The 15,537-nt window shown below is 34.8% G+C and overlaps 1 protein-coding gene across 1 annotated transcript in view; it reads left to right on the top strand.

Moving 5' to 3' along the window:
- The window catches only part of Cse1 (chromosome segregation 1), a 439,186-nt gene that overhangs the window by 76,293 nt on the left and 347,356 nt on the right, over positions 1 to 15,537 (top strand). The window contains exon 4 of the mRNA XM_090402147.1: positions 3,370 to 3,471. Within this exon, the coding sequence (XP_090258273.1) occupies positions 3,370 to 3,471 (102 nt within the window). The remainder of the gene's footprint in view (positions 1 to 3,369; positions 3,472 to 15,537) is intronic.

The raw sequence follows: 15,537 nt of genomic DNA, 5'->3' as shown, positions 1-15,537 counted from the left end.
CAATTCGGTCGGTGTAAAAAAAGCTTCACAACTTTCTTTAAAGAGGCGTTCATATTTGAACTGCATCTATGAAGTAGAATAGCTTTATCCCACTGGATATTATGGGTAGTGGTAATACTGTGTTGTGATACACCAGACTTCTGAGATTTGTTGTAATCAATATAATATTGAATGTTCTTTAATTCTTTTTTCCACAGAACAGTCAGTTTGTCCAAAATAAGAAACATTGCATTTACGAGGAATTTTGTAAACGCCAGCCAAAGACAGAAATGGTTTATCTTTTGTAGAAGGCAATAAGGAAGAAATTTTGTTGATAGGAATATAAGTGGGAATCAATAGATACTTTTTTTAAAATTCTACCTATAGGTTCAGAGATTCCAGGAATGTAGGGGATTGGAAATCTGCGAACTGTTGAAGAAGCCTTAAGTATTGGAACATAAGATTCAATTATCTGTTGGATTTGATTAGGGTGGTAATTATTAGATACCATTAACCTTAACATTAACACCATACATCTCAAAAATTTGGCATTCTTAAATCTTTAATTAATAGGGCACATAAAGTTTGCTCTTCTCCAGAAATCTTACAACAAGAACTTTCCATCATTAAAAAGTTAACGGTATCTAATAATTAAAACCCTAATCAAATCCAACAGATAATTGAATCTTATGTTTCAATACTTAACGCTTCTTCGACAGTTCGCAGAATTCCAATTCCTACATTCCAGGAATCTCAGAACCTATAGGTAGAATTTAATAAAAGTACCAATTGATTCCCACTTATATTCCTATCAACAAAATTTCTTCCTTATTGCCTTCTACAAAAGATAAACTGTCATTTCTGTCTTTGGCTGGCGTTTACAAATTTACAAAAAGGGGGCAGCAAAATTCAAACGGATGTTCCGCTGGCTGACTTAATGAGATTAGAACACAAAGACGGAGAAGAAAGGGCTTGTCGAAGGTTCGAGAAACCAGGAATCATATGACAATGTAAAGGGTTTTTGCGTAAGTGCACGCAAGGAGTGCACGGGGTTTAGAAAACTAAACCCAAGGTCTCGAAACTGATGAAATATAAGATGGGACTTCCAGAGACACAGGAAGTTTTTTCTGGCACAGAGAAGAAACGAGCATACGAGGAGACAATGTGGTAGAAAGGCCTGAGAATGACGTCCTGACGTGTCAAGGAGGGAAGCTATACCACAAGCCGTCATTCAGCCCAGAAGCGTAGATGACCAGGGGACGAATCAGCTGAGGTAGCGCCGAACTTGTCTATGAGCTGTTCTGCTTATCTAAGTCCGTGAAGGCCCTGACAATTCGCGACCCTTCATTGGTGTATCAACACGCCGATAAATCATCATCCACATCCCGCGAGACAACCTGATGAACGGCCGGTATCTCAAGGATCTGAAGGAGGAGAGATCGAAAACACGAGACGAAGAAAAGAAAATATAGGAAGTCGCAACCAATGGGATCTGAGAGTGCAACCCAACAGAAGACAGCCCATGTGAGTTAAATTATTGTTTTGTTTTGGCTGTGCAAAGGTTGTAGAAATTGGAAAAATTGCATGTATAGGAACGTGAATAGCTAGAATAACCTTGAGAGACTTGCTCTGTCTGAAATTTGATGATTGCATTTAAGAATGAATATAGCTTTGATAGTTGCATCTAAGAAAGAGTATAGATAATTCCTAGGAAGTATTTTGGGTTATGAATTTTAAATTAATGCCTGTATGTAATCTTGTATGAAATTTTAAGTTTGTAATATGTTATACCATTTGTAACATATCCTAAACGCCAGTTGTTCAAGTATTAAGTTGTTTGTTTGAGAATTTTTTGAGCCAGATGATCTAAATAGATAATATGATGTGTGCCTTGTATTAATTTGAAGTAGAGATATATGCAAGTTTGTCTTTAGAGTTTCCTTTTTTTGAATCACAGAGGATCACCCTCTGTTTTATAGTGTATATTATATGCCTGTTTGATGACCATTAAATCCCATGCCGTATTTTAACGAAGTTTTTTGCTTGATCTTATTTTAGTTGCAATGCATTGATCTTAAATAAAAAAAAAAAAAAAAAAACCTAAGCGGGAAACATTGATATAAATAATAAGTGAGGAAAGGGCCAGGACTGCAAAGCAAACGATTAACTTGGGGATGATTAAGAGATTTTTGTTGTGGAAGATTTAATAACCTGCTGTAAGTACTATATTTCTTGCACCATATTGAGGCATGGATGGTGCAGTCATAAAATCTAAATAAATTATTTCATTGCTCTCAGGTAGAAGGAGTATGGAATACAGAAGGCAGGAATCAAGAGTACAAAAGGAGAAACGTGTAAGATTAAGTGACGATATATAAAAATATACCCCCTGATTACAAAAGGCACAATAAAATCCAGGATAAGGATATATAAGAAAAACTTATAATTTTACAAAGTGGGGGAGGGTCTACGGTCAATTTTCTTGAGTTTCCATTGTTTCTCTAATCAGCGACCAGAATTGAACCTGGGTCTTTCTTTGGGCAACCAAGCATCATGGAATGCAGATTCCACTTTCATTGAACTACACAGGCTCCACACACACACATACTGGATCACAAGCTAAATTGGTATACTAGGTTGGATGAGAATAATTGCTTTGGTCAATGATTGACCATAGCCTGACCTCTGGTGGAAAAATATATAATAAAATGAAAAAGGGAGAAAAAATTACATGGTTATATTACAAGCAGTTATTCGTTTCTTATGATCCTGTTACTTTAAATTTCTGTTATCCAATTAAATTTCTTTTCTTCTGGGTGCTATTTGCTTAAGCCATCTAAATCCTTGTGTCTTTTAGGGCATTTTTTTTTTTGTGTGTGTGAGGATTTGATTAATTAATGATCATTTCAGAGACTTCCCTGAATTTACATTCATACAATGGTTTGGGACTATAAGGACTAGGTGCCTTTCCAGTCAATATGATGGTATATTTTTAGTGCATGGTCAGAAAAGCCTGCATTTCTTTAATGAAAGTACTTGATGTGTCGTTTATATTATTTTTTCCTGTTTGGGATTGTACAACCTGTTTCACCTATGTAGAGTAGGTTATAGGTGCAGTGGATCTGGTATACACCTAGACAGGCAAGGAAAGAATGGGGATCTTTAGTGGTTTATTTACATTGGTGGATCATTGGTGGTTTATTTACATTTAAAATTCAATAGCTTTTAACTTGTCCAGGTTTTGTAGCAAATATTTTGTGTTATGTTTCATGTTTATATTTTGCTTTTAAATATTTGCATTTAACCATATTGCTTTATAGTAATATCTACATTGTTATTCATACAAATCAAACAGTTATATTTATAGCTTACTGATATCACACTTTTCAGACAGAGGATGATACTGACAAAATTCATGCTAATGACAGAGCAGCTATAAAACAACTTATAGTTGGACTGATGCTCAAGAGCCCTGAGCAGATTCAAAGACAGGTAACTTTACATTCAAATAGTATATTATTGTGTTATAAGTTTTATTCTGTAATGTTTCATCTCTGTATATTTTACACACACAAAAAAAAACAACTGTAGAACATATTTAGTGGTATAGTTAAAAAAAGTAAGTTAGGCAGAAAGCAATATTTGAATAATTTGCGACATTCATGTTTGGTTAATGAAATTAAGTTGACCTGTTGGAACAGCAACAGTGATAAAAAAAAAATATGTAAATAAAAGATGACAGTGATATGACTTTAATGTGTTATACAATAGTATACAAATGTGAAGAAAAAAAAAATGCTGGCCTGGTTGGCCAAGTGCTTATCTTATCTGCTTTCCAACCAAGTGGGTTCAAATCCAGCTCTAGTCATGGATGTTTAAATGTCTTTAGATAGAAGATAAATTTCATCTGGTGTGAGACAACTGCTCCACTTCTTGGAGACTTGAAGTGGCTGGAAAAATGTTTGGTCTGCAGTTCAGGTGTTTTGGATTATGTAAAAATTAATAAAAAGACAAAAAAAATTATTGAAAATAAAAATGGACAAAAAAATCTAAGCTCAATTGTAGTAGTAATGTAAGGTTTGTTTCATTGTGAGTGGGAGTCACATAAAAAAAAATTAATCAGCATGTGTTGAGTCCAACACAGAAAAAAAAGTGTTGTACTGCTATATGTATACAGAATCAAATATACATTGACTGTACTTTTACTTATTTTTTGCAATACATTTTCAGTTTATCATGTCTGTTTATTCACTAGAATTCACACAATGTTCATGTCATATTTACAGTATTTGAAGAAATTATTTGAGTTTGGAACTGATGCAAAAATCTCTGTCCAAAATTATGGTGCATATGAAATGACAATTATAGTGTAGTAGCTCCACTTGATCTGTGGATATTTTTCCTGAAAATCAGACATGACCTTTAGACTTCTCTTCTACATTTGGTACACAGACAAGCTTAAATTAGATCTTTTGGACACATATTTCTCCCAAAGTCTTGAGCACCAATGTTTTTACTTAGATGAGATGTAATCATAGCATATCATTATTGTTCAAGCATGATGTTTGGGCAATAACATGGTGAATGCTGAACTCTAATGAATTCAGCAAAATGTGTAGGCAATTAATGTAATGTTGATTACTTTGATATTGAAGATGGCTTTGTTGTAGCACTTTTTTTTTTATTATTATTAATAGGGACATTCAGTTCGTTGGTTTCTGTTAAGCCTGCTGTAATTGTAATTATAAAATTGCTCGTGCCTACTGAAGGAACCATGCAGTAGTAGTAGTAGTAATAAGATTTTTTTTTATATATGCCTGTTCTTCTTCCAGTAAATTCAGTCAAGTATATGAAGGCAGTTATATCTTGAACATTTTTTTTTTCTATACACCTTTTTATATACATATTTGCTTATGTTATTAGGTTAATTTTGTCTGTATGCATGTGTGTTCCTTTGCCACTTGAAATTCAGAAGTTGAGATCCTTATAAATTGTTAGAGGTATTTTAATTTCATTTGAACCATAAGTAGAAGCAATATTTGTCAAAATATTTTAAAGTAAAAAATTACTTTAAAATTACTCTGTTCTGGTTGGATGGAATTTAATAAAATTTGGCTATTTAGGATATCAGCTAAACTTGAGTAGACTCAAATTTAGCTTTGGTTGAACTATTTTGATGCTAAAATGTGGTAGAATAATTTTGTTCTTGCTGGATGGGATTTAATGAAATTTGCTAATGCAATCCACATAAATTGCCTTTATGTGGTATGTCCCATTGTTATATCCACCTGAATGAACAAAAATAGGTTGGCAGTGAGTTTAAAAAAAAAAAAAAAATTGCATTCTGTACTGATTGAAACTACATGTACCTTATGATGATGGAAATAATCAGACATGCTGACTCAAACATTAGCCACTCACTCATACTTTCATCAAAAAAACCTCAATAAAAAAAATGGAAAAAAACAGCTACTGAAATTATGATATTGCAAATTCAAGATGCACTATCAGCATTTGGAAGCAGTGATAAAAAATCAGTGAAACTAGCTGAGAAATGTGAAAAATTGTGCTTATATAATTATGGTTACTATGAATAAGAAGACCAAAATAGGTGAGATTTGTCTAAATAAGTATAAGATTAAGTCGGGAACTAAGAATCCAAAAAGGAGAGAATAGTTGTAGTGTTCAATATCAAAAATGAAGATAAAACTTATTTGAATGGGAACAAATTTCAAGTAATGATCTGTGCAAATTTTAAAAGGATACATTGGATATTGAGACTTATTTGTGTCCTTATCCATATAGAAGTATCTAGATGTAGACACATTTCTCAAGTTATTCTGGAGAGAGAGAGAGAGGTGGGGAGGAGAGAGCAGCTGATATAAAGAAAATGTGCAAGTTAGTTCTTGTTGGAAGCTGCAGAATGGGAAATGTATTTCAGATACCCTGACATGTTTGGTGAAAATTGGGATTAAAGGGTAGAAATGATAATAATGGTAAGTACATGGTGGATTACTGCTCATGACAAATTAGTAACTACTAACCCTCTGTTCTAACATATAATTATTCCTTAATTCACATGGGGGGATCAGATACAGAACAAGTAGTCTTATGATAAATAAGAAATAGTAATTTTACCATTTATATAAATGGTAAAATTATCATTAGATGATATGCTACTATGAAATTCTGAGACGTGGCACCAAAAACTTTCATGGGTATTATTATAATATACATTGTTCATTCTAGTAAATATCTCTCCATCCATCTAACATGATAAACAGGAACTTAAAGAAACAGTCTGTGAAAAGATGAAATCATATTAAAAAAGATTCCATTTAGTATGTCAGCATATAATCTTAGAAAATATAGGAAAAAATGCTGGAAAGCATTTCTTCCTATATTGGAGAAGTACATGCAGTCAACTGTCACTATAGCCTAGGACAACTCCCACCATTAGTGACTTTACTCACCAGAAACTGCTAAACAGCCCCAGCTGAAGTCATCCTGTGGCATTAATTTTGTGCTAAAGGAAATTCCTATAACACAGTATTCCTTTGCTCCTTACAAGTTTTCTATAATGAGTTTTCTGTAGAAAAGAAATCCATTGTTATTAATAGAAACATAAGTAGATATATTAAAAAGAATAAACAACAGATAACTTAGAAGAAAAATTAATATAAAATTTTCATCCAGATATCATTATTATGTAGGTATCTTCGTGGTGTCCAGACTCATTGAACTGTCTATACTAAATGTTATTCACATGCTGTTTGTCATAAAGCAAGCAGTTGTAAAGTGAGGGAAGAGGTTTTTCTTTGCTAATTCTGTTTAGCAAAGCTGGTCTGGTAGCCTATTTTCATATTTGTCTTTTTATTGCTGATTTTCATACCAAATTTATTAAAACAGTTATTCAATTTTAGTCAAGGAATCTTGCAGAGACTTGTACTGGATTTATTTAGAAGTATAACACTATCTGCATAAAGTAAAGAACTGAGATTAAACATCTTGAATTTTGATATCAGGTTTAATACTTTCCTTCATAATGTGATGCATCTAGATGGTGAATAACAGATCTACAAAACTTAAATACATATCCTTAGTCCCATGATTTCTCAACTATTTGTCTTAAAATGAAAATCTCATTCTGACAATTCTACTAGGCCTGAATCCAGCTTGTTTTTCACCAACTTCCTTTCTATAAACCTTCTTAGTCGTTTCTCAAGTATACATACATAAATTTTACCAAGAACACATGGTAGGGAAATACTTCCATAATCCTCACATTCAGTTTTATTTTCCTTTTTTATAGATAGGTACTATGAGAGCTCCGCTACTCCAATCATCTAAAATTTGACCATTAGTCTAGGTCTATTGAATTATGCAGTTCAGCCACTGTAAAACTTTGATATCCCCATGGTTGAGTATTTCTAGTCAGATATCATTTACTCCCGCTGCCCTTCCACATTTCAGGTTTTTGATGGCTTTTCCTACTTCAAGTATTGATATATATTCCTGATTTCATCAACATAAATATGGAAAAAAAGAGTAGCTGTGAGAATTACCATATCTATATACTTAGGATTAATGATCAATCCTTAAGAACGTGCTAAATAATAACTATACGATGTTATATTCAATAATAACTATACGATGTTATATTCAAGTCCGCGCGGTTAGCCTAGTGGCTGTGCGCTTCGCAACCATATGCCTGGGGAAGGAGTGTCCTAGGTTCGATTCCCGTCGGTGACGTGAGGAGCTTGAAGGATCTTCCTCAGCCATAGCCAAGTTAGCCAGTCTTGGGCGTGGACAGCAGGGTTTTTTCCCCAGTTTATTCTGGGGTTTTTCATCCCGCAAAGCAGGCAAAACTGGCCTTGAGAACTCAACACTACAGGCCATAGGATACACCGGGGCATAAGGCTGACCACCTTATCCTGTAAACGGAGTGAGGTCCGATGATCAATGGACCCTCGACACCGCAAGGTAAAAGAGGGTATAAGGAAGATGACATGACATGTTATATTCAAGAAGCAGTTATTAGAGAAAGAAAAGTTGCTATAGAATTTATCCACAAAGATAAATTTGAATGGCAGGCAATTTCAAGTAGAGCAATGTGGGTAAATTGCAAAATGGAAAATGGCACAATGAGACTGGTTTGCCTATCATCCCACAGAGGGCTCTAAGGAAGAAGCAGAGTAAGTTTCAGTCATTAGAGAAGGCAATTGACAAATCAGTATGTGTGTTTACCTACAGGGAGACTCTAATGCACATTTCTTTTCCTCAAAAATGTTAAAAATTGCAATGGTGAAATACTGCAAAGAGACAGAAAAATTATGTTAACACACCTAAATATTGGGAAAATTGTCCTAACTGCAAATGAACTATTGTGCAGTGTCCACCCATCTATTGCAAATATAACAGAAAAGTCACCTTCTTGGTTCAGGTGTGAGGTTCTATCCTTGTACCTTGAAATGACTTCATGTAAATAATGAATGAGTTGGTTCTTAATAGGATTAATGGATCTGTTAGTGTTTACAAATCAGTAGATACTTCTGTGGCTGTAGATGATGCAGTTCATTTTCCCATGGAACTTTTAAATTTGCTTAATCCACCTGGATTGACTGGTCATGAAATTAAATTGAAAATAGGTGTTCCTATTATGTTGCTTCGAAATATGCCCCCCCCCCCCTCCCCCAATATTTGCAATGGAACTAATGGAACTTTGCAATGAATTCGTTGAAACTGAATATGATAGAAGCCGTGATATTTCAGGTCCTGGTATTGGAAAAATTGTCTTCATTCCTTGGATATCCCTCATTTCTTCAGACTATCCATTTGCATTAAAACGGTTACAATTTCCAGTAAGAGTTTGCTTTGCAATGACAATAAAGCCCAAAGACAGACCCTTAGATATGCAGGTTTAGATTTAAGGGGTAAATGTTTCGGACATGGGCATGTAATGATGGTGTTAACTCGTATAACAACGTTTTTATATATATGTATAATCTCGTTGTTTATTATTTTCCTTTCTCTATTTTATCTTTGGATGTATTCCTACCTTCTGAAATCTATATTCCCTTCACCTGAGAGCAAATGAAAATTTGTTTTAAGTTATTGACTGCGCCATGCATTCCTCGATAATATGATATAAAAGAAAATATGATACTTTCAGTAGGTTGCAAAATGTCTCACAACTATATAAAATAACACTTGATCATCCCCAAGTAATCAATTTTACTTTGCAGTCTTGGCCCTTCACTCACTCTATATCAAATTTTCCAATTTAGGTTCAATTTTTTTGGGATCAATGCATTGCAATGAGAATAAGATTAGGCAAAACTCCACATAAAATGCAACAAAAAATTTAATTGATCAATAAACAGACATATATTATACACTAAAATAACAGGGGGTGGTCCTCTGTAAAATTCTCAGAATACTAAGGCAAAACATGCATGTATCTTTGCTTCAATAAAGTACATTATGTTATTTGTTTAACTCAAGGAAATATCTTTAACAAAATTCTCAATACGTGGAAAAACAACAATTTCTTAAATTAGCTAAGAAAAGCCATACACGAATATATGCAAGCATTAGATTAAGCCATAAATCATTCCCTAGGAATTAGCTAAACTCATTCATAGATGCATCAACAAATTCCCGACAGAATGAGTCTTTAAGTATACTCAGGCTATTAATGTCCCTCTTAATTGAATTGTCAGTTCATTAACCTATCCTTAAAAATTGTCACACAGTCTTAACAAAATAATATTTAGACTCACATGGGCTGTTTTCTATAAGGGCGCACCTTCAAATTTCCGCTGGCTGCGACTTCCTATGATCCCTTCTTCCTTTCATTATTTTCTTCTAGGTCCTTGGATCACCGGCAGCTCATCAGGTCAGTTTGCGGGACTTGGGTGACTATTCATCGGCTTACTAAACACATTGGTGAAGGGTCGCGATTTGTCAGGGCCTTCACAGACTCAGTAGAGCGGAATGGCTCACGGACAAGTTCGGCTGCTGGTCATCCTCCCTTCTGGGCTATGACAGCATGTGGCATTTCTCCCTTTGACCTTCGACTTTCTCCTCGGCACGTCGGGGCTTCACTCTAAATTCATACTGTGTCATCTCTCTCCTCACCGTCTCTTCTTCCTGTCTTATATCCTCCTCAGTTCCAAAACCCCGGGTTCAGTTTTCTCGACCCCGTGCATTCCTTGCATGCACTTATGCAAACCCCTTAAGTTATCATGTGATTCCTGGTTCTGGAACTTTTGCCGATCCCCTTCATTCTCCGTCTTTATGTTCTAATCAGATTATGTCGGCTAGTGGAACATTCGTTTGAATCTTGCTGCCCCCTTTCTGCATTGACCTTGAGGTTACTTAGGGTCGAACTTGTAAACAAAATTTCAAACGGCTTTCCGACTGTAGGGCGTTTCCTTTAACCTTGACAATTTTACATTTTTTGTTTATCAAAGAGATAGCTAATTCTCGTTGAGCTGTACACATGCTACATACAATACTGAATACTAAAGGAAAAGATTATTTACAGGTTTTCTGGGTTTTGCCTATCTGTAAAACTCGATGTACTTGTTATGCAAAAATTCTTCTTGCTGCATCGAATTTTTATAGGCAGTTATATATAGCATGTTCTTGATTATCAGTGCTGAGAATTTAATCATGTTTGTCAAGGATGATGACAAACTAATGTTGTTTACAAATAAGTATTATAATGCTCACAATTCTACAACATGATGAAATCACCAGCACCAAATACTTGAATAATACCCTGAAGTGAACCTCTGGTAGTCTAAGTTCACCTCGGTGAAGCGGGAGTACTCAGCTAGTATATATATAAATGATAAAATTATCATTAGATGATATGCTACTATGAAATTCTGAGACATGGCACCAAAAACTTTCATGGGTATTATTTTAATATACATTCTCATTCAATCTCATTCTATCCATCCATCAAGTTCTCCTTCATCCAAGACAAGATTAGTCCCTTAATAAAGGATTTCTAGACAGTTTTTCTCTGTTGCATCCTTCCCCTAAGGACAAGTATTTTATCTCTGTAGATATGTAGAAACAGGCAAACTCTTTGAACCAAAACCCAGTTTCCAGGAGAAAAAGCCCTCTACTTCTATATGAGACCAGCTAACTCACCTTTAAAGAAAAGCCGTGATGAAAGTTCTTTGTGTGATAGAATCTAGGTCTTTCCAACCAGAGGGCTCCATTAAAGCCAACTGAACTATGGAGGCTACAGAAAATGTCTAGGTTTATTGATTCTTGCAAACTTTAATAGTGTTTCCTTGCACATACATCATCAAATTCCTGATATGTACCCTCAAGGGGTGTACAGGATATGATAGTACTGCATGAAAAACTTACACCATTACCAACTCCCTATCTACAATTTTTCTCCAAATCAATCTGTTACCTGTCAAGACTTCAACGTTATCAGATCTTATATTTCTGTCTTCTAAGGCACTTTTTCCTGTATCAATCCACCAATATCTTGGTCTTCCTCTGGGTCTTTTTCCTGCCAACCTGGCAAAGAATATTTGTTTTGCTAATCTTTCCTCTCCCATTCTGTTTAAGTGACTATACCACTTCAGATTAGCTCTGCTAACACATTCCTGGATGCTAACAATATTAAGTTTTTCCTAATATCCTCTTTTTTTTAATGTGACATTGCCATTGATGCTATCTATTTACGCCTATAATCTTTCTCGGGACTCTCATATCTGTGGTCTCTAGTCTTTGGTCAAGTGTTTTATTTCTAACCCAGCTCTCAGATCCATAAGTTAAAATTGGTTTGAACATTGAATTGTATATAGCAAATTTAGTGTTTTGACTAATTTCTCTCTTATTCCATATAAATTTATTCAGTTGACATCCTATCCTACCAGCTTTGTTGATTCTGTTGTCTATTTCTATATTTAATTTACCATCCTCACTAAAAATCGTGCCTAAGTAGCTGAAATGTTTTACTTGTTCTATGCGTTCTCCATTCACAATTTAGTTGATATTTCCAATGCTTCTGCCTGTTTTCAATGTCTTTGTCTTTTTAATGCTGACCTTCATACCATATCTATTACAACAGTTATTCAATTTAGTCAAGGAATCTTGCAGACCTGTAGTGGATTTATTTAGAAGTATAACATCATCCGCATAAAGCAAAGAACTGACATTAACGTCTCCAATTCTGATATCATGTTTAATACCACTTTCCTTCATAATGTGATCCATATAGATAATGAATAACAGAGGGGATAATGTACATCCTTGTCTCACACACCAGATGTAACATTAAACAATCTTCCTATACTTCAATTCTAACTGCTGACTTACAACTCAAATAAAGAGCAAGTATTGCTTGATATAATGCCCCATTGACACCATATAACTGCAGCGTATTGAATAGCTTATCTCTTGGCACCTTGTCATATTCCTTTTCCAAATCGACAAAACTTAAATACAGATTTTTGTTATATATCCGTGCTTCTTAATTAATTGTTCTAAAGTAAAGACTTGAACCCAACAGTCTCTGTTTGGCCTGAATCCAGCTTGTTCTTCACCAAGCTTATTTTCCACAATTCCTCTCAACCGTTTCTCAAGTATACTTGCATAGATCTTGCCAGAAACACTCAGTAGGGAAATACCTCTGTAATTCTCACATTCAGTTTTATTTCCCTTTTTATATATGAGTACTATGAGAGCTCTACTCCAATCATCGGGAATTCGTCCCTCTGTCCAGGCTTTCTGAACTATGCAGTGCAACCACTGTAAGACTTTTATACCACCATACTTCAGCATTTCTGGTCGAATATTATCTACTCCTTCTGCCCTTCCACATTTCAAGCCCTTGATGGCTTTTTCTACTTCAAGTATGGATATGTATTCCTGACAGCATGCCTGGTCAGTGTTTTTTACCACTGTGCTGTCATCACTGCTTGTTTCATTTAGCAGTTTTTCAAAGTAATTACTCGATACTTCAAGGATATCTTTTTCTCCTGTTTTCGTGTCACCTTTATCATCTCTAATTCCTTTTACAGCACTCTTTCCTCCATTCCTAAGCTTCTTCAACAACCTCCAGAATATTTTGCCACCTTCATGATATTTATTTTCTATATTCTTGCCAAAGTCCTCCTATGACTTTTGTTTAGCTAGTTTTACACACTGTTTAGCTTTCTTACATTTGTCTCTGTATTCTGTAAGAGTAAAAGCTGACTTATTTGCCAGGAACTTTTGATATGCTTTCTTCTTTTCCTTCACTGCCTCTTTAACTTCCTGTGTCCACCAGGGAGTTCTAATTTTTTTATCCTTGCAGACAACCTCACCACATGCCTCTCTGGCAGAATCAATCAATATTTTCTTCAGAGTTTGCTACCGAATCTCCAAGGTTTGATTCCTGTTCTCAAACTCTTGCATTCTTTTTTTCAATAATCTTTGTGTATTTTAGTCTACAGTTCACATCTGAGAGCTGCTCAACTTTTATTTAAAAACGTTATTCTTTTCAATATGAAATTCAATTTTATCCTGCTCAAGACTAAATAGTGATCACTTCCAATTTCTAATCCTCTGTACACTCTGGTGTCCTGCACCAGGGAGAAAACATCACTATCAACAATAACATAGTCAATGAGACTTTTCTTATTCTTTGCCTCTTCTCTCCATGTGAATTTGTGCACATTTTTATGTTGGAACCTGGTGTTAGTAATAACCAGTCCATGTCCTGAGCAGAAATCCAACAGATATTTGTCATTATTATTAGCTTTGCTCTTTTCTCCAAATTTTCCCAAAATATTTTTGTATGTCTCACAATCATTTCCTACTCTGCTATTTAGATCTCGAACAAGAACCAACTTTTCCTTTTTCATTGTGTCAGTTGCTTTTTCTAAAGCCTCAAAAAATTCCTCCACTTGTACCTTAGTAGAACCTTCTGTGGGACCATAGGCACAAATAAGTCTCATTGTCCAATTCCCCATTCTGATATTTGCCCACACCACTCTACTTGAGATCGCCTGCCATTCAAGAAGATTAGCCTTGTATTTTGTGTTGAATACTATGGCTACTCCTTCTTTTCCTTGATTGTCATTGCTTGAATATAACATTTTGTATTTATTGCTCAGAAAGATCTCACCAATTTTTGTTTTTTTTGTTTCAGTCACTTCTATTATGTCGATTTGGTACTTATCTAATTCCTCAGCTAGTTCCATTTCTTTGCTATTCAGGCTTCTTAAAGCAAAGATCTGTTATTAGCTTTACTTTATCTGCTTTATCTGCATTTACCTGCTTTATCTGCATAAAGCATAGATCTGATATTAACATTCCCCAATTTGATATCAGATTTAATACCACTTTCCTTCATAATGTGATCCATATAAATAATGAATAAGAAAGGTGATAATGTACAACCTTGCCTAACACCAGATTTAACATGAAATCATCTTATTGCAGACCTTCATACCAAATCTATTACAAGAGTTATTCAATTTAGTCAGGGAATCTTGCAGACCTGTAGCAGAGTTATTTAGAAGTATAACATCATCTGCATAGAGTAAAGAGAACACCTCCAATTTTGATATCAGGTTTAATACCACTTTCCTTCATAATGTGATCCATATAGATAATAAATAACAGAGAGGATAATGTACATCCTTGTCTGACACCAGATTTAACATTAAACCATCTTCCTGTACTACCTTCGATTCAACACAAAGACTAAGTATTGTTTGATATAATGCTCCATTGACACCATACAACTGCAGCACTTTGAACAGCTTCTTTCTTGGCAACCTGTCATATGCTTTTTCCAGATCTACAAAACTTCAATACAGATCTTTGTTATATTCCCACAAATTTTCAACTATTTTTCGTAATGTGAAAATTTGATCCTGACATCCTCTTTTTGGCCTGAATCCAGCTTGTTCTTCACCAAGCTTTCCTCCACAATATTTCTCAACCGTTTCTCAAGTGTACTTGAATAAATCTTACCAGGAACACTCAGTAGGAAAAAACCTCTGTAATTCTCACTTTCAATTTTATTTCCCTTTTTATATATGGGCACTAGGAGAGCTCTATTCCAATCATCTGGAATTCATCCCTCTGTCCAGGCCTTCTGAACTATGCAGTGCAGCCACTGTAAGACTTTTATATCTCCATACTTGAGCATTTCTGGTCGAATATCAACTACTCCTCCTGACTTTCCACATTTCAGGCTTTTCATGGTTTTTTCTACTTCAAATATGGATATTTAATTACATGTCTGTTGAGTGTTTTTTACTACTGTGCTGTCACTTATGGTCTCATTTAGTAATTTTTCAAAGTAATGACTCCATAGATCGAGGATATCATTTTCACCACATGTCACATTTATCACCTCTAATTCCTTTTTACAGCACTCTTTCCTTCATTTTTGAACTTTTTCAACAGCCTCCAGAATATTTTGCCACCTTCTTGATATTTATTTTCTATGTTCTTACGAAAGTCTTCCCATGACTTGTTTAGCTAGTTTTACGCATAGACAAATGTAAGCTTTCTTACATTTGCCTG

This window comes from Typopeltis vanoorti, chromosome 12 (genome assembly GCF_054136105.1).
Source record: "Typopeltis vanoorti isolate ZY-2024b chromosome 12, IOZ_Tvanoo_1.0, whole genome shotgun sequence".
Taxonomy (NCBI): domain Eukaryota; kingdom Metazoa; phylum Arthropoda; class Arachnida; order Uropygi; family Thelyphonidae; genus Typopeltis; species Typopeltis vanoorti.
The sequence above is the reverse complement of the archived record's forward strand: the minus strand, read 5'-3'. Positions and strand labels throughout refer to the sequence as shown.